This window comes from Mangifera indica, chromosome 5 (assembly GCF_011075055.1).
Source record: "Mangifera indica cultivar Alphonso chromosome 5, CATAS_Mindica_2.1, whole genome shotgun sequence".
NCBI lineage: Eukaryota > Viridiplantae > Streptophyta > Magnoliopsida > Sapindales > Anacardiaceae > Mangifera > Mangifera indica.
The window spans coordinates 2,832,290-2,849,162 of NC_058141.1; the positions used below are offsets into that span (position 1 = coordinate 2,832,290).

The following is a 16,873-nucleotide window of genomic DNA, read 5'->3' on the forward strand; positions in this document are numbered from 1 at the left end:
TTTGGGAGGAAGAGGTCATCGGCAACGGAGCCGGAGAGATCGTCAGAGATTTCAAAACCAAACCCTAGGGTGAAACTGCGATATTTTAAAACTTAGGCTGAGGGAAAATTTTAGTTTTTAAAGTTTAGGGGGACAAAATTATGTTCTATTTTAGTTTATTTTTAATATTATAGCAAAAATAATGATTTTACCCTTACCACCGTTAGAGTTTTGTTAAATCTAACCGACCATAAGTCGGTGTTTGGTGTTTCCATAGTTAAAGGGTGGAAACTTGAGATATCATCAAACCTTGGGTGGGAAATAGTCGTTTGGCCTAATAAAAATTGATAGCTTTGGATTCAATTCACACTCGTTCCCAATGACTATTGTTTCATCTAACATTGATGACTTTAAACCCATCTTTTTCAACTACTTTTATGTTCATTTTGTTAATCTCTTATCTTTTATATGAAATTATATATTATCATATTGTCTTAGTCAATCACCTTGGATTCATGATTGTCAATTCTTTCCAACACTTTGTCATCTCCGATCATCGTCTCTTTTACCACTATCATTGTTTGGTATTCTCATCACCTTCCATTTGCTATCCTTGTGAAGATTGGTTTGCATTTGTTGGTTGATGTTAATTAAGTGTGAATTAATTTTTTTCATTGAAATTAGAACAAAGTTGAGTTGATTGGTATATTTACGGTCGAATAGAAGTTCATTTCGATCTGATTATGGTTTGATCGGTAGTAGAGAATTTGATTGAGTTGGTTTGATTTTGTGCAAATTTAGTGTTTTTAGAATTTGGGTAAAAAATATTAATTACTTTTTAGAATATAAGTACTAACCATTGACATATTCCATTAGAATAATATTATGTGTATATATTTTAGGTATATAAATATATACACACTTGTATATAATTATCATATGATTAAGTGTTATTTTATTTTTAATTTAAAATTAATTAATTATATTTTATGTATCAGTATAACATTTTATAAATGAAGTACTCGTCATTTCCAACAATAATGACCATCATATATTATTTCATGATGTCTTTTTTTTTTTTTTTGCAATGCTCTGTTCATATTGATAGATCTCAATTGCTAATCACACACGTATGAACAATGAAATCACATGTGTGATTGAAATTCACTTTTTGACAAATTTGATCAAACATTGATTAGTTTCATTTTGATGCATAAATCTTTATTTTTTTGCTGAATTCAACAAGCATAATATCAACTCAGATTCATCAATGTCAAATATTTTTCATTGAAATTCATCGAATTGTCAATATTCTCATTTAATTTATTTAATTTCATAAGAAGAAGAAATGAAAAATATATGAGAACATATCACCATTAATGCAAATAGATTTAGGCTTTCTTTTTGGCTTATTTTTTCCCCTTCTCTAATTGGTAAAATAGGCTTCCATCATAAATAGCTTTTACTGTATCTTTATGCAATAATCCATCTTTATCTTTGCATAGATTGTAGAAGACCTTCCATTCTGCCAGACTTGCAGCCCTGCAATGTTTTACGTGAAAAACTCTATTTTTAGAAATTTTCATTAAAAAAAAAATAAAGCAACATTTTTTTCCGTATGTTTGGTTAAACTTTAACCCTAAATAATCTACTTGTTCAATATATACAAAAAGGAATGAAGAAGAAAACTAACCATCCTTGGAAATCCTTAGGTTGTCTATTTGCCTTGAGCATTTCCATCAATTCATTCGATGTTAAAGAGTCATTGTGCGCATGTGCATGCTTGCTGAAAATTTCTTCAAATTTTGCAGGAACAAACCTACGAATTTATGTAAAATAATTAGATAGATACATCCATACAACCCTCCCTCCATCATTAACTTAGATTGAATCTAACCCTAATAGTAACACCTTTTATCAAAGTTATTGAATATAATTCTCAACTATTTAATTATTGTCATTGTGTAGCTTGCATAATGTAAAGTAGTTTTATTAATTTATTACAATAAAACTATGTGTACCCAATTTTGGTATACAATTTGTGTACACAGATGAGATGTCATCATGTGATTGAATATTTTTTTATCATATGGTGACACATGTTTTAAAATCACCTAATTGCATGATGACACATCATTGTGTACATGAATTGTGTACCAAAATTGGGTACACATAGCATTGCTCAATTTATTAATACTTCCCCAAAACAGTTTCAAATTACACTTTTAATAATGCAACAAGATTGATATATAAATAAGAACAAGGCATCCTAATCAAAATACAATTTGAAAAAAATCACAAGATTTAATATTTAAAGGAACAAATTGATATATGAAATATACCTTCCTTGAGCATCATAGGTTCCCGAGTCGCTGCCATGCTTGCCTTTCGCTATATTTTTTACCACGATTGGGAGTTTAAGATTGGGCAATTTACCCTGCCATTTTTAATATTGCAATAAAAAATTATCATGGATGATGACAAAGATTGACAGATTGACCAACACATTCTGAATATCGAAATTTGAAAAATGCTTTAGATTAACTATTGACATCCCACAGTACTAATTTCAGGGTATGTACAGGGTGGATTCAATCTGAGTAAAAATAAACTGAAATTGTTTCAATTCGAGTTTGGCGAAATGTAAAATGAGACAAAAATTATCGTGAGAAATTTACACCCAATATTACCTCGGTAGTTTTAGGACTGATTACCATGTGGATCAGCGTGGCACTAGCCTTGGCTAACGATGGGTTGAGACCGATTGCTATCATGCCTTTAAGATCATCAAAAAAAAAAAAAATCTTTTTCACAGAAATTAAAAAAAAAAAAAGAAACTTAATGAAGGTGAAGAAGAAAGTAGAAAGACCTTCAACGGTTTCCGAGAGATAAATTATCCCGTCATGATCCCGATCGAAGAAAGAAACGTGTTTCTGTAGGGCATCTTGTTCTGCTGGAACGTATGCTGCAAGTTCTGCAGAAAAGGCAGAAGAAGCCATGAAGAAGAAGAAGAAGAAAAAGGAGAAAGGCCAGGAACTCATTGTGTTTGGATGTGAACAAAAGTGGCTGCTGCTGGTGAGAGGCAAATCACACAGCCATATATAAAGCAAAAAATGGGATAATTGTATATTGTAAAAGTTATAACTGATTTAGTTTCCTTGTATATATATCCTAATTTGATTTCGTTTCCTTGTATGTGTTAATCAGTTTTGTTTAGTTTCCTTGAAAACGAAAATAACAAAAAAAAAAGAAAAATCTGTCCTTAATTAGTTCTCAATGACCCTATAAAATGTACTTTTTTGTTATGTCTAAAACCTCACCCGTATTTTGTAATTTTATATAATAAAATTATATATTTATATTTTTAAGACAAAAATTATATACTTATGTGAACATATTAATTAGTTATGTATTTAAAATTGTATATATATAATATTATTTTATTTTATGGTAGAGTAAAGGCTTATCTCCACCCAAGGTATAATTTATGACGGATTTTTATTCATTAACTTTAAAAACTTCAAATACCGTCTATCATCCAACACTATTAATATCTTTTGTCGTCTGTCTATATATATATATATATATATATAAATACCATCCATGTACATACTTAATAATAATTTGTAGTGGGCTAAATAAATAAGAAAAGTACAAGTTACTTACAACAACAAAATAATCCAACAGGGAAAGCTGCTTGACTTGTGCAATTTCACACTCATTGCTCACTATGAAACATCATTGCAATTACTCTTGCAGATTTCCTGGACCTGCTCCTTCATATGACCATGCCATCCGATCCACTCCCTCAACCTCAGCCCTTCATCACTCCTTCCCCTGCCGCTCTACGCCTGCACTACCAACACCACGATCCTATTGTCTCTCACCTCCTTCCACCACTGTTTGCCGCCTTCTCCTGTCTCCTTATTCTCACCTTCTGCTTCTGCAATAAACTCACCAAAAAACGCACCGTTTCTTCCGACTCTAAACCTCCCCACCGCTTCTTCTACTCCCTTCTCCATTGTGCCACCGCCTCCTTCTCTCCCTCCAACCGCCTTCTCCAAGTTGGCTTCGGCTTCGTCCTTCACGGAATTCTCCCGTGCTCCTCCCCCTCGACTCTTCACCAACATGTCGCCGTTAAAGTCATGGACTCTGGATCCTTACAAGGCGAACGAGAGTTTTATAACAAATTGTTCTTTGCTCCGACCATTGAATCAAACGATCACATCATTTCGGTTCTTGGGTTTTCATCCGACCCCAAATGACATAGAATGTTGTTAGTTTATGAATTGATGAGTAATGGAAATTTGCAGACACTTTGTCGCATATGAACTGCCTAGAGTTCATGGAGTGGCAGAAGCGGTTTTCTGCTGCAATTGATATTGCGAGGGCAATTACTTATTTACATAGTTTGAATCTGTCCGTGAATCCATGTGTATGTATACATACATGTTAAAAAGGGGATAATTTTTTATTAAAATAACAAAAGATATTAATAAAATTGAACAAGAAATGAATATTTAGTTTTTTCAAAATTAAGTCCTTAGAATTTGTTAATGCACTAAATCTTGGATAGGAACAAGCCTTTGTATGCATTAACATACTGGTTGCGTACCTATTGTATGCATTAATATCGAGTGAATCTATATTAAACATTCATAAAAATAGAATCAAATTTGTTGATAATTCAGATCTTGTTGATCTAACGAATCTTGATGTTTCAAAACTTTTTTCAAGAGTAAGAACATATATCACTTGACCAGTGATGTGAATGCTAAAGATTTTCATAATTAGAATCCATCATATTTCCTTGTTTTGGATTCATAAATATTACTTCGTGTTTTTACTACCATGAACTCTTTCCTTTCATTATTTTGTGTACATTATAATTAATGTAATTTTTAAATGAAAGGATGTGGACTCTAAAATTAAAACACTAACTTTAAAAACTGATGATGAAGACATGTGATTGGTGGATAGTGCAATAACACACATAATTCTTAAGGAAAAGAAAATTTTCCTAACTCTAACATTGATTCAAAGTAAATACTATATCAGGGTTAACAAACCTTATTGAAAGCTTTGAAAGATCCACGATTCTATAAAAAAATGGGATCAAGTTAAACATCAATGTATTATATTTAAGTAGATCTAAAATAAATCTACTTAGTTTTAAAGATATAAAAATAATATTATCATATTGAAACCATGAGTGAAAATAATATAGAATTTCTCTGTCTAACTAGTAATACCTCTGGAAGAAGACATATATTAGAAAAATTACTTGCTTTATCATCTGGATTATATTATGTAATCATAAAAACAATTGAAATATACACAATATCAAATCAAAAGTTTATATGCATTAGCATGATATCTAGGTCATCTAGGATCTACAATAATACGTAAAATTATTGAAATTTTACATGAACATGTATTAAATAATCATAAAATTTTCTTGTCCAGTGAAAAAATTTTGCATTGCCTAGTCAAAAGGCAAATTAGTAATAAGATGATCTTCTTTTAAAGATGGAGCTAAATCTCCATCATTTCTACATAAGATTCAAGGGGACATCTTCTTTGATAAAAAAATTTATATACTTTAGCATAACCATTTAGGTCACCTAGGATCTATAATGATGAGTAAGTTGTTAAAAATTCACATGAACATGAATTAAATAATAATAGGATTTTCTTGTCTAGTGAAAAAATTTTGTATCGCCAATTCAATAGGCAAATTAGTAGTTAGATGATCGCCCTCCAAAGTTGGAATTGGAGCTCCATCATTCCTATATAGGATTCAAGGGAACATATGTAGACCTATTTATCCATCAAGTGGGCTATTTCGTTATTTCATATTCTTAATTGATGCATCTGCATGATGGTCCAATGTTTATTTATTACTAGCTTGAAATGTTGCCTGTGCTAAACTATTATCATGTTAAAGATACATTTATTAAATTATCTGATCAAGTCAATAAGACTAAATAATGCTAGTGAATTTACATATAAGAAATTTGATTATTACTACATGTCTATAGGGATTGATGATTAGTATCTAGTCTCGCATATCCATATTTAAGTGGATTATTTGAGTCTCTTATCAAACGACTTTAGGTAATTGCATATACTTTATTACAAAAAACTTAATTACCAATTTCTATTTGGGGACATGTTATATTACATACTGTAGCATTAATTCACTTACGACATTTTTCCTGTTATCAATATTCACCTTTATAATTGGTTCTTTGTCACCAACATGATTATATCCTATTTAAGAATATTTGATTGTGTTGTTTATGCCCCTATTGCGTTTTCTCAATGCATTAAAATGAGACCTCAATGTTATTTGATAATTTATGTTGGATATAATTCATCATCCATTATCAGAGTGATCTTTTTATTGCATGTTTTACAAATTGTCACTTTAATGAGACGACATTCCTACCTTTGGAGGAAAAGAAAATGCCTCTTGAAGTTTTACATGAACTCACTTGAATTTATCTATCATGTCTCATTTAAATTCTTGTATATCTCAAAGTAAAACTGTAGTACAAAGGATAATGTGTTTACAAATTATTGTCAACTAAATGTCTAATGCATTTGTGCATATGATAAAAATGACAATATCACACATACTAGTTGCCAAAACACCAGTAAGAATTAATGTGACTACTGAATAGTTTGTTTAAGTCATGGTTGATTAATATACTACATACTAGAAGCATGGCATTATTACTCAAAAAAAAAAAGATAAAGAATCAAATACATATCAACCATGATGATCCTAAAATGAATGAAAAGGAAAATGAGAATACATAAATATCTATATATTACTCTTATACAAGAGAGATGTTAAACTGTGAAGTGGTCAACATTGATAATGTATTCTCATACATAGTAGCTATTGTCGATGAATGCTGACAAAGTCATAATTGACCTAAATGGGAAGAAACAATTAAGACAAAATTAGTTTCTTTAGTAAAATGTCAAATGTCTAGACTTGTAGTCAAAACACCTAAATACATCCAATCCGTTGGATATAAATGGGAATTTATGAGAAAAAAATAAAAAAAAATGAGATTATTAGATATAAAATAAGATTTGTAGCTCGAGGCTTTTCCTAAATATTAGGTATAGACTTTGATAAAATATATACACTTATGATGAACATACATATTCAAATATATCATTAGCTTAACAGTCTTAAAAGGATTAAATATGCGTATAATGACTGTAATTACTGCTTATTTGTATGAAAATTTAGATATTGAAATCTATATGAAACTTTTTGAAAAATTTAAATTGCTTGAAGCAAAAAGAGTCAATTTAAGAGACATGTACTTAATTAAGTTACAAAGAGTCTTATATGGATTAAAACAATTTGGAAGAATGTGGTATAATCACCTCGGTAAATACTTGATAAAAAAAGGCTATATAAATGATCTTATATACCCATGTGTCTTTATAAAAATATCAGAATCGAGATTTGCCATTATAGTAGTATATGTTATGAATTTAATTAGGACTCTTGAAGAGTTCAATAATATTGCTGAATACCTGAAAAAGGAATTAGAGATGAAGGACTTAGAGAAAACAAAATATTGTCTTAGCCTACAGATTGAGCACAACTTAAATAGAATGCTTATCCATTAATCAACATATATTAAAAAATTGCTAAAACGCTTTAATATAGATAAGACTTATTTTTTAAGTACCTCAATGGTTGTTCAATCGTTTAATCTAAAAAAAGACCCATTTTGTCCTAAAAAAGAAAACAAAAAGATTTTCGATCTTGAAATACTGTATCTTAATGTTATTGACGCCTTATTATATTTAACCCAATACATTAGACCGAATATATCCTTTCTAGTGAATTTATTCGCCTGATTTAGCTTTGCACCAACTCAAAGCCATTGAAACGAAATCAAACATATACTTTGTTATTTATGTGAAGCTAGAGATTTGAGATTTTTCTATTCTGTCAAATTTCTTAAAAAATCCTATTTTAGTTGGATATGCAGATGTTGGTTATCTTTCTGACTCTCATAAAACTTGCTCGCTGATGGGATATGTTTTTACATATAATAACATAACAATATCATGACACTTCACCGAAAAAAACCTTAGCTGCGACATCTTTGAATCATTAAGAGATTCTAGCTCTCAACGAAGTAAACCAAGAATGCATGTGGTTACATCTGTCATCTATCATATCTGAAATATATGCAATCTTTCTTCCATAATAGAGACCCCTTCCATATTATATAAGGACAATACATCATGTATTATCCAAATTAGGGGAGGATAAATTAATGGAGACATAACCAAATATATCTTACTGATGTTCTTTTATACTTTTGAGCTATAACAGAGTCAAAAAATTGATATCAAGTAAATCGATTTAATGACAATCTTGCAAACTTATTCACCAAAACACTACTGACATCAACATTTGAGAAGTTAGTGTATAACATCGATATACAATGACTTAGCAAGCAACCAAATTCATCAAAGGAAGCAAATTCTTGAAATATGTAACATCTTGAACATAATGTCCACTATATTTCTTTTTCCTTCACTAGGCTTTTCTAGTAAGTTTTTAATGAGGTAGTTTAAGACATCCAACCCCATTTTACATGATATTAAATAATTACGTTTCTTTGCTTTGCTTTTTTATCCCACTAAGTTTTTCCTTAAAAAAAATTAATGTTATTATCTATAAATGGTGGAAATTCAAGGGGGAGTATTATAACATAAGGTGGATTTTCCACCTATGCAGAAGACATTTCCTACCTATGAAGCAAAACAAATGTGGGTGGTCCTTAATGCATTAAATGACCTTGGGCAGTGACTTGGTTTCATTGGTTGGAGGGGTAGTGGAAAAATTGTATAAATAATGCTTCCTTCTTTGCATTTTAAGAATGAACTTTGGGTGCATTTTGTTGTAATGTTTTTACTTTCCAATTCTATAGTTCTCACATATTAAAAAGCCATATACTAATTTGCTTAGTATATTTTCTTTGCCTATTCAGTTTTAAATTCTTGAAATTTCTCACTTCAAATTCTTTTAGTCATTTTCTATTATATTTACAACAATGCGTTAATTGTGACCAACAATATTATAAATACATAAAAATAAATTAAGGGATACATAAATAATTCTCCCAAACCTTAGACAACAATATTATATATTCATCTTTACATATGTATTTAATCATCCAACTAGTTGATGTTTTTATGTGTTCTATGAAATCTCTTATATTTGTTTTAGTCAACAAGCATTCTCATTTAAAATGTAATGTAATGAAGTTACAATTGTAACCATAACTGTTATGGGTGGATGTGATCTCAATCGAATCAAGGTTAGATTGTTGTTAGAACAAAACATTTTAGTTTGAATAAATAATTTTCCTCTTGAGAAATGCTTGAGATCGATGATTAGTTGATGTCACCACATTGGATCTCGCATTGCCAATGATTCATCTTCTCCTTTTTCTACTGATAATATTCATTATTAAGCACACTGAGTGATTGAGCTTGATCTCAAACTGGTCATTTTTTATTTGAGTTGAACTCAATTTTGCTATTGTGTGTGAATAGTTATTGAATACAACCCTAATAACTCCTATATTGTATTTGATAAGATAAGATATAGATACTGGGAAATTGTGTATTTATATCATATTGGTATATAATCAATCAATGAATTGGTGTGTTATATTGTTATGCGTTGTAAAGCCACTTATGTGAAATGTAAGAAAAAAGATATACTATAGCAATTAGTCTTTAATGTAAGCCCACATCCATGAGAAAAAACTGAAATTTTATTTCTAAATCTATTTCAATTTTGTTTGAAAAAAAAATTAAGGGTCTTAATATGGCATTCGAGATTGCATTCAAGCATCTCAAACTTATCCCTTATAATAGCCTCATGATCATTAAAGTTTACATAATTAACATGCATCTAATCATTTATTAGGCCATATAACTTTCATTAATCTCATCAGAATAGATTGAATTCTATCTTCAAAATACAACAACTACAACAACACATCTTTACACATACATGTAAATATTTTCACCACAAGAATCCATCAAAAACACAATATTATTCAAGTATAATCTACCTATGAATTCAAAAGCAGATCTACAGAGGATCAAACCTCAATCCACAATGAAATTACACATTAAATAGAGGGTGTAAAGAATCCTACTTACATTTCTTCCAATTGCTTGAAGATTTGGGCTGCCTTACTTCTCTTTACCTTTTTCATTGCCTTCTCTATAGAAAAACCACATCGAAGTTGCCATAATACCATTGGAATATCAACTCAATCACTCCCTTTTCTTTCTGCAACTATACACACGTTGGAATAGGGATAAAAATCCCAAAAACACAATTAATGTGCCTTTTTAAAACTGTCAATGCCTACACAAGCATGTGTTTTCCCTACACATGATTGTGTATCACTTAAATTCAAACTGATATGGCACTTATCCACTTAGGTTGATATGGCAACTGACACATGGACATGACCATCCCATGTACAACTACCCCTCATTTAAATTTCACGATTTGTCATTTAATTCATGACAACTTAACCATACATAACCAATAACATAAAAAATGACTATAATGCCTTGAGACATACCTGTGGATATTATAATAGAATTACAATATTATCCCTAAAAAGTATGTAGGTCGAAAAGGATAAGTATTTTAAATTAGAGGAGGTCGTATGCTTGTGCACCCAATTATGCACGTTCGTACATGCTTATAAGTGGTCACAATGAAGGAAGTATAAGAAGATAAACTGAATATAGACAAAGAAGGACGTACCCTCGTGTATGTGACCACGCACGATTGTGCATACTATTAATAAGTATATACGCCTGTAAGGGACAAGTCATATGTAAAAAGAGAGATGTAGACTTGTACACCTGGTAGTGTACACTTGTAAACTTCTAAAATGAATAGTGAATCATTATCAATTAATATAAGTGTTTAATGTTTTGTTTGAAGGATAGTATGAACTTTCAAGTATATGCCGGTACCTATTGTGCTCAAGAGAGAGATAATATTTAGGGCATGAGTTAAATGTTAGGGTGAAAGTTGATGTGAGCCTGAAGTGATCAATGACTTGAGATGTATGCATGCTAGTCATGATTTGAGGCTATTAGGGTCATTACGAGGGGGCACTATAAGTTTATAATCCTTACATTGTCTATAGTAGGACATGTCCATAGTAGGACATGTTTGCAATAGGACATTGTATCCATAGTAGAATACCCTTACTTGCAATAAAGCCTAATTCAATTAAGTAGTCTATAGTGCTATAGATGAGTGGATTGCATAACGATGCTCGCATGACCAAAGTGTTAAATCCTTATATCAATCTAGTCTAATCGACCTAGTATACAATTTAGTATGACATAATGCTTTCACTCAAACAAGTAAAAGATGAGATAATTATCCTAATTTAAAATCCATAGTGATTCTTTGGTGACCTTGTGGGACTTATTTAATCTTGACAGAATATTATGGAGCTTGGAGGTTCTTGAGTGATCAAATAAGGATAGTAATACCCACGTCATCACAGTGGAAGTTTAGCAATAGACTCTTGATGATCAAGTTACAGTGGGTTGAGCTAAGAGTATTTGGGGGATTTAGTTAAAGTTTGCACCTTCTACTTACCGAGTGACTTTTCACTCACTTTTCTTATTAAAATGTTTTGTAAGTACAGGTGATTGTGATGTCATTACTTATTTTATGTTTCATATGTTTCGGTTGTTGGATTTGTATTTGATTTTTTAATAGCTACACAATATGTTTCTTATGGATGATGGTGTTTCATGATTTATGACATCCTTTGTTACACTTTTGTGAGTTTTTATATAAGAGGATTCTAGTAATTTGCTATGCATGTTGAATATTTGATGTAAATTAAGTGTATGCATGCTCAATTAGCCTAAGTACGTAGTCTTTAGAGGATAATACTTCTGGAGAGAGGTATTACATGAATTTAGAAATTTGAAATTATGTTTAAACTGGAAATAAATATTAAAATGTAATTGTAGACCCAATTGATATAAATAAAGGTATTGGACCATTTGTGCAAATACCTAATGACTTGGAATGGAGTACTTGAAGGAGCTACTAGAGTTACCATATAAAATCATAACATAATATAACCCTAGCCACTTTTTTAACCTTTTGAAAAATATTCAATCCCTCTCTCTCTAAGGAAGAAGAAAAATTGGAGAAAATTTTCTTCTGATAATCTCCTTTTTAACATACTCATTCCTAAGCACTTGTGTGTTCCCTAGTTATATGGGAAAAAGGTGTACTTAGATTGAATGTGTTTTGATTGCATGAAAAAAGCCCACACACATATTATGTCATGATGGTAATCTTCTTTTCCCCCAAAATTTGTTCATGTCGATAAATCTAGATCATCAATAGTTGATCACTTATGTGTGAACTATGAAGTCATATATGTGTTACTGACATTCATTGTTCGACTAATTTGATTGACATTAATTAGTTTAATTTTGATGCATACATTTTTTTTCCTTTTGCTGAATTCAATTTATATAGTGAACTTAGATTCACAAATATCAAAATTTTTTTATTGAAATTCATTGACTGGTTAATATTTGCTCATACAATTTATTTAAATTTCATAAAAAGAAATGAAAAATATATAAAAACATAAATCAATTAACGTAAATGCTATTAATCATTCAATTTATTTAAATTTCATAAGAAGAAGAAATGAAAAACAAATGAAAACATATCACCATTAATGCAAAATGCTACTGAATTTAGGCTTTCTTTTTGGCTTATTTTCTCCCCTTCTCTAATTGGTAAAACAGACTTCCATCATAAATAGCTCTTACTGTATCTTTATGCAATAATCTATCTTTATCTTTAGATAGATCGTACAAGAGCTTCCATTTTGTGAAACTTGCAGCCCTGCAATATTTTGCATTAACATCTTTGTTTTTACATTTTTTCATAAAAAATAATCATAGCGTTTTTGTGTATTTTTGGTTGAATTTTAACCCTAAATAGTCTACTTGTTTCTTATATATGACAGCGAAGGAAAGAAGAAGAAAACTAACGATCCTTTGAAATCATTAGTTTGTCTATTGGCCTTGAGCATTTCCATTAATTCATCCGATGTTAAAGAGTCATCGTGTGCATGTGCATGCTTACTGAAAGTTTCTTCAAATTTTGCAGGAACAAACCTACGAATTTATGTAAAATAATTGGACAAATACATCCCAACTTAAATCGAATCCAACCATAATAATAACACCTTTTATCCAAAGCGACTGAATATGATTCTCAACTATTTAATTATTGTCATTATGTAGCTTGCATAACTTAAAGTAGTTTTATTAATTTATTGACACTTCCGCCAAAACACTTTCAAATCACTTTTAATAATGCAACAAGATTATATATAAATATATATCACAATAAGAACAAGGCATCGTAATCAAAATAAAATTTGAAAAAAAAAAAATCAAGAAATAATATATAAAGAAACAAATTGAATATAAAATATACCTTCCTTGAGCATCATAGGTTCTAGAGTCGCTCCCATGTTTGCCTTTCGCGATATTTTTAACTACAATTGGGAGTTTAACATCAGGTAATTTACTCTACACCACAAGGAACCCATATCATAATTTATTAATTTCTGTGTTATATACACCCAATTTTGAATATTTAATAATATACTTAAATGATTTGTTAGTATGTGATTATATTTTACTCTTAATAAAAAAATCTAATTATATAATGTTATATTATCTGAAACAATAAAACTAGGTATACAAATAATGATGTGTTATCATGTGATTAAATATTATTATATTTTAAATTTTTAATTATCTAATTACATAATAATATATTATTGTTTGTATATAAAATTATATATAAAAGTTTTCAACATAGCATTATTCATAAACAAATATTGATTAAATTTCTGGTTTTCGTTTCTTAGTGCAGCTAATTAAAATTTAATAGTACAACTTTTGGAATTATATCAATTAATTAGGTTGTATTAAGAAACTTAATCAAATAATCAGCATGTTTACTATTGCAATAAAAAATTACAACTTTTGGAAGTATATTGATTAGTTAAAGATTTACACTGATTGGCCAACACATTCTTGAATATCGAAATTTAAAAAATACTTAAGATAACAATTAACCTCCGACACTGATCTCTGATATGTGTAAGGATGGGTGGATTCAATCTCCATTGAAAATTGACAAACTGAAATTGTTTCAATTTGAGGTCGGCAAAATGCAAAATAGGACAAAATTTAAAGTTACCTCGGTAGTTTTAGGACTGATTGCCATGTGGATCAGAACGGCACTACTCTGGGCCGAGAAGGGATTGACACCGATTGCTTTCATACCTGTAAGATCGTCGAAACAAAAAAAAAAAAAAGAAGAATTAAAAAAAATGAAGCTTAACGAAGAAGAAGAAAGTAGAAAGACCTTCAACGGTTTCCGAAGGATAAATTATTCCGTCATGATTTCGATCGAAGAAAGAAACGTGTCTCTGCAGAACGTCTTGCTCTGCTGGAACATATTGTTCAACTTCTGCAGAAAAAGAAGAAGAAGCCATGAAGAAGACGACGAAAAAGGAGAAAGCCCAGAAACTCATTTTGTTGATGACAGAGAGTTACATAATATTTACAGTTTTGCCACTAACTTCGTCCCATGTTTTGGCTGCCTTACTTGATGAATTATGAGTTCTATTATAGCTTGTTGGAAAACTCTCTGAATTATCTTTTCAATTATATATAGCTTGTATAAATTGGGGATCATTTGGACTGTTAAATATTGTATGAACCAAAAGGACTGTTTTATCAAATAAACAAGGGAGAGTTTTTGCCACTGATTTCATCTCACATTTTGACTGCCTTATCTAATGAATTACGAGTGATATTATAGCTTGTTGGAAAACTCTCTGAATTATATTTTCAATGATATATAGCTTGTATAAATTGGAGATCATTTGAATTGTTAAATATTATATGAACCACAAGGGTTGCTTTACCAAATAAACAGAGGAGTTTGTTTTTTGTCACTGATTTCATCTTACGTTTTGACTAACTTATCTAATGAATTATGAGTGCTATTATAGCTTGTTGGAAAGCTCTTTGAATTCTCTTTTCAATTATATATAGCTTGTATGAATTAGAAACCTTTTGGATTGTGAAATTGTATGAAACAGAAGGCTACCCTGTTAAAAGAATAGGGCTGTGAACAGTATTTCACAGTTTTGGAAAGGAAAAGAAAGAAAAGAAAGGAAAGGAAAGGAAAGGAAAGAAAAGAGAGAAAAAGAAAAAAAGAAGAAAAGAAAGAAAAACAAGAAAAGGAATTTGGGGCTCAAGATCAGGGGTCTTCCCAAGAATATGGTCTGGTGAATTATGAATAGATTTAGATGAAAGTAAGATTAGTAAGATATAAGACACGCATGCATGCTATAAACTATGAGGGGGCACTTTACACTACGCCGCCCGTAGTAGGGCAGGTCTACAGTAGGACACGTTTGTAGTAGGACATAGACCCCTAGTAAGGTCCGCTCGTAGTAAAGCTTAATTCAGATTAAAAAATGGTGTAGTGAAAGAAAGAAAGAGAGCTCGAGTTTAGAAAAGTACCAAATCCCTATAGTTAGCTTCCAGAAAGTATTAAATAGACACTAGATGGGACAAAGTATTACCCAAATAGTAAAGAATGAATTAGATTACCCTTTCAATCTCTTATAGAGGTTAGGATGTGAGGTTCAGTCTCGAAAGTGAGTTAGAACAGGAAAGCAGATAGTTTACTTGATTCTTTCTCCTTACTAAGTGTTTTTATCACTCACTTCCTTTTCTTTCCTGATTGCAGGTACAGGTGATCGAGGTAGTTACGAGGCAGAGTCAGGTCAGCGTAGGTAGATTCGGCTAGAGCAGGTTATCTCTGGTTTATATTACATGTATATAATCACATGTTCTTATTGATTTTTGACTTTTTAAGATGATGGTACACTTATATATGATTACTCCACGTTTTCAGATGTTTTTAGATAAGTTTTCACATGAGTATATACATCTTTTGGTTTGCTTCCAGATATTCAATTATAAAAAAAATTTCTAAACACTTTTAGTGATGCATTCATGTTAAAGTAGTTTAAAAGAAAAAAAAATAAACGCTCCGGATATTAATTCATAACATTTCTCTTTTGGTGGGTAGTACTACTAGAAGGGGATGTTACAGGACCTATTTAATCTTGATAGAATATTATGGAGCTTAGGGGTTCTTGAGTGATCAAATAAGGATAGTAATCTGCATGCCATCATAGTGGAAGTTTAGAAATAGACTCTTGATGATCAAGTTACAGTGGGTTGAGCTAAGAGTATTTGGGAATTTAGTTAAAGTTTGTACCTCCTACTCGTTGAGTGACTTTTCACTCACTCTTTTATTAATTTGTTTTGTAGATACAAATGATTGTGATGACTATAAGGTGAGTGGTCGTCAGTGGGCTTGAGGCTGCATGGGAGCATTTACGCCATTACTTGTTTTATGTTTCATATGTTTTGGTTGTTGGATTTGTATTTGATTTTTCAATAGGTGCAAACTAGTTTCTTGTGGATGATGGTATTTCATGATTTATGGCATCCTTTGTTACACTTACGTGAGTTTTTATATAAGAGTATTCTAGTGATTTGCTATGCCTGTTGAATATTTAGTGTAAATTAAGTGTATACATGCTTAGTTAGCCTAAGTATGTAGCCTTTGCCTTTAAAGGACAATACTTTTGAAGAGAGGTATTACATGAATTTAGAAATCTGAAATTATGTTTAAAAATATTTGGAAATA

The 16,873-nt window shown here is 30.6% G+C and overlaps 2 protein-coding genes across 2 annotated transcripts; both read right to left on the reverse strand.

The window, feature by feature from the left end:
- Positions 1-1,242: 1,242 nt before the first annotated feature.
- LOC123217529 (probable peroxygenase 5) lies at positions 1,243-3,097 on the reverse strand. The gene is made up of 5 exons (XM_044638603.1): positions 2,849-3,097; positions 2,670-2,755; positions 2,322-2,416; positions 1,673-1,798; positions 1,243-1,521 (listed from the first exon to the last, which is right to left on the reverse strand). Exons 1-5 carry the CDS (start codon positions 3,018-3,020, stop codon positions 1,389-1,391), a joined length of 612 nt encoding a protein of 203 aa, XP_044494538.1. The 5' UTR covers positions 3,021-3,097; the 3' UTR covers positions 1,243-1,388.
- Positions 3,098-12,828: 9,731 nt separating this feature from the next.
- On the reverse strand, positions 12,829-14,167 carry LOC123217798 (probable peroxygenase 5). The gene is made up of 4 exons (XM_044638934.1): positions 14,150-14,167; positions 13,562-13,656; positions 13,111-13,236; positions 12,829-12,961 (listed from the first exon to the last, which is right to left on the reverse strand). The coding sequence occupies exons 1-4, from the start codon at positions 14,165-14,167 to the stop codon at positions 12,829-12,831; spliced, it is 372 nt and encodes a 123-aa protein (XP_044494869.1).
- Positions 14,168-16,873: the final 2,706 nt, after the last annotated feature.

Bases quoted from the DNA above. Each gene is read 5' to 3' on its own strand.
- LOC123217529 (XM_044638603.1), bottom strand. From the start codon at position 3,020: ATGAGTTCCTGGCCTTTCTCCTTTTTCTTCTTCTTCTTCTTCATGGCT. The intron at 2,756-2,848 runs GTCTTTCTACTT...ATGATCTTAAAG, and splicing joins TCTCTCGGAAACCGTTGAAG to GCATGATAGCAATCGGTCTC. The intron at 1,522-1,672 runs GTTAGTTTTCTT...AAAACATTGCAG, and splicing joins CCTAAGGATTTCCAAGGATG to GGCTGCAAGTCTGGCAGAAT.
- LOC123217798 (XM_044638934.1), bottom strand. The intron at 13,237-13,561 runs GTATATTTTATA...ATAAATTCGTAG, and splicing joins ACCTATGATGCTCAAGGAAG to GTTTGTTCCTGCAAAATTTG. The intron at 12,962-13,110 runs GTTAGTTTTCTT...AAAATATTGCAG, and splicing joins ACTAATGATTTCAAAGGATC to GGCTGCAAGTTTCACAAAAT.